General features: G+C 50.5%; 1 protein-coding gene across 1 annotated transcript, besides 4 other annotated features; it reads left to right on the top strand.

Annotated features, from left to right (window-relative positions):
• Tc00.1047053509535.9 (electon transport protein SCO1/SCO2, putative) lies at nt 1-527 on the top strand (the record flags this gene model as incomplete). Its single annotated transcript, XM_797154.1, has 1 exon — nt 1-527. A coding segment is annotated over one exon (527 nt), but the record flags the coding sequence as incomplete, so codon positions are not given.
• Nucleotides 1-1,303: a sequence feature (heterozygous, non-Esmeraldo-like haplotype).
• Nucleotides 561-645: a repeat region.
• Nucleotides 985-1,012: a microsatellite.
• Nucleotides 1,033-1,062: a microsatellite.

Genomic DNA, 1,303 nt, shown 5'->3' with positions numbered 1-1,303 from the left:
TGCAGCACTTGGACAAGAAAGTTGGTCGCGACTACTGGCAACCGCTATTTATTTCCCTTGACCCACGCCGTGATACGCCAGAAAAGGTGCGAGAGTACTTAGCTGATTTTAGTCCACGTATTCTCGGCCTTGTGGGAACGCAAGAGGAGGTGGAGGCGGCTGCCCGCGAGTATCGTGTGTACTTTGCCATCCCCGATGAAGAGGGCATGAGCGAGGACGACTACCTCGTTGATCACTCCATCATCATGTACCTCATGGACCCGGAGGGCCGTTTCTGCGACTACACCACGAAGGAGTTTCAGTGGTTTGAGAGCTACAGTAAATTGTTGCGCCGCATGATGGACTATGAACGGGAGAAGGTGCGGAAGCAGCGGGAGCGGGGCGGGGAGCTGCAGCCGGGTGAGAGGGCGGCAAACATGAAGGTGGCAAACATCGCGACGATGTTGGATGAGAGTGCGGCGGCGGTGCCCAGCCGTGAGGAGCTGGAGAATGCCAGACCACAGCAGGCGATGACAATTCGGCGTTGACGATGAACGGTTCGGAACGTGAAAGGGGTGTGTGAGGGGAAAGGAAAGGGAAGAAGGAAAAAAAAAAGAAATGGGGGAAGGGGTCAAAGAGGAAGAGAGGAGGGGTGGGGGAAGAAGACACATGACGTGGGAGGCGCCGTCATCGTCATTGTCGTCGTTTTCCGATGTTTCTTCGCTGCTGTTTACCACGTGGTGTACTTCTTTGTTTTTATGCGTCTCTCTCTCTCTCTCTCTTTGTGTGTGTGTGTTTGGTGGGTCGCCACTTTCTTTCCCTGTTCTTTGCGTCTGTCCACTCCAATGAACTGCCCTTTCCTTTCTTCTTTTCTTCCTTTTGACTCTCAACACCGGGGTGTTTCTGCCTGCAGGGCTGCCCGGCCCTGGCACATACACCCGCTCCCCAGTGAAGGGTCATTTTCTCTACGCACACGCTGATAAACAGGGTGTGGCACAAGACTTGAAGAGAAAAAAAAAAAAAAAAAAGAAAAGGGAATTGAGAGGGAAAAGGTACTACTACTACTACTACTACTACTAATACGAATAGTAATAATAGAAAGACAAGACAAAAAAAAAGAGGAATAATAATTGAAAACACCAAACAGCGAAAGGGAAAGTAATTTACATCCAATGGTTGCCATTTATAAGCCGGTATCCGATTGCGTCTGGCATCAAATGCCAATGGACGTACGTGAGCGCATACGTGCCTTTCGTGAAAGAGCCGTCTCACTGGAGCGTTACATACGAGGAATGCATGGTCCGCGGATTTTATAAATGCGCCA

This window comes from Trypanosoma cruzi, genomic scaffold (assembly GCF_000209065.1).
Source record: "Trypanosoma cruzi strain CL Brener 1047053516159 genomic scaffold, whole genome shotgun sequence".
Classification (NCBI taxonomy): domain Eukaryota; phylum Euglenozoa; class Kinetoplastea; order Trypanosomatida; family Trypanosomatidae; genus Trypanosoma; species Trypanosoma cruzi.
The sequence above is the reverse complement of the archived record's forward strand: the minus strand, read 5'-3'. Positions and strand labels throughout refer to the sequence as shown.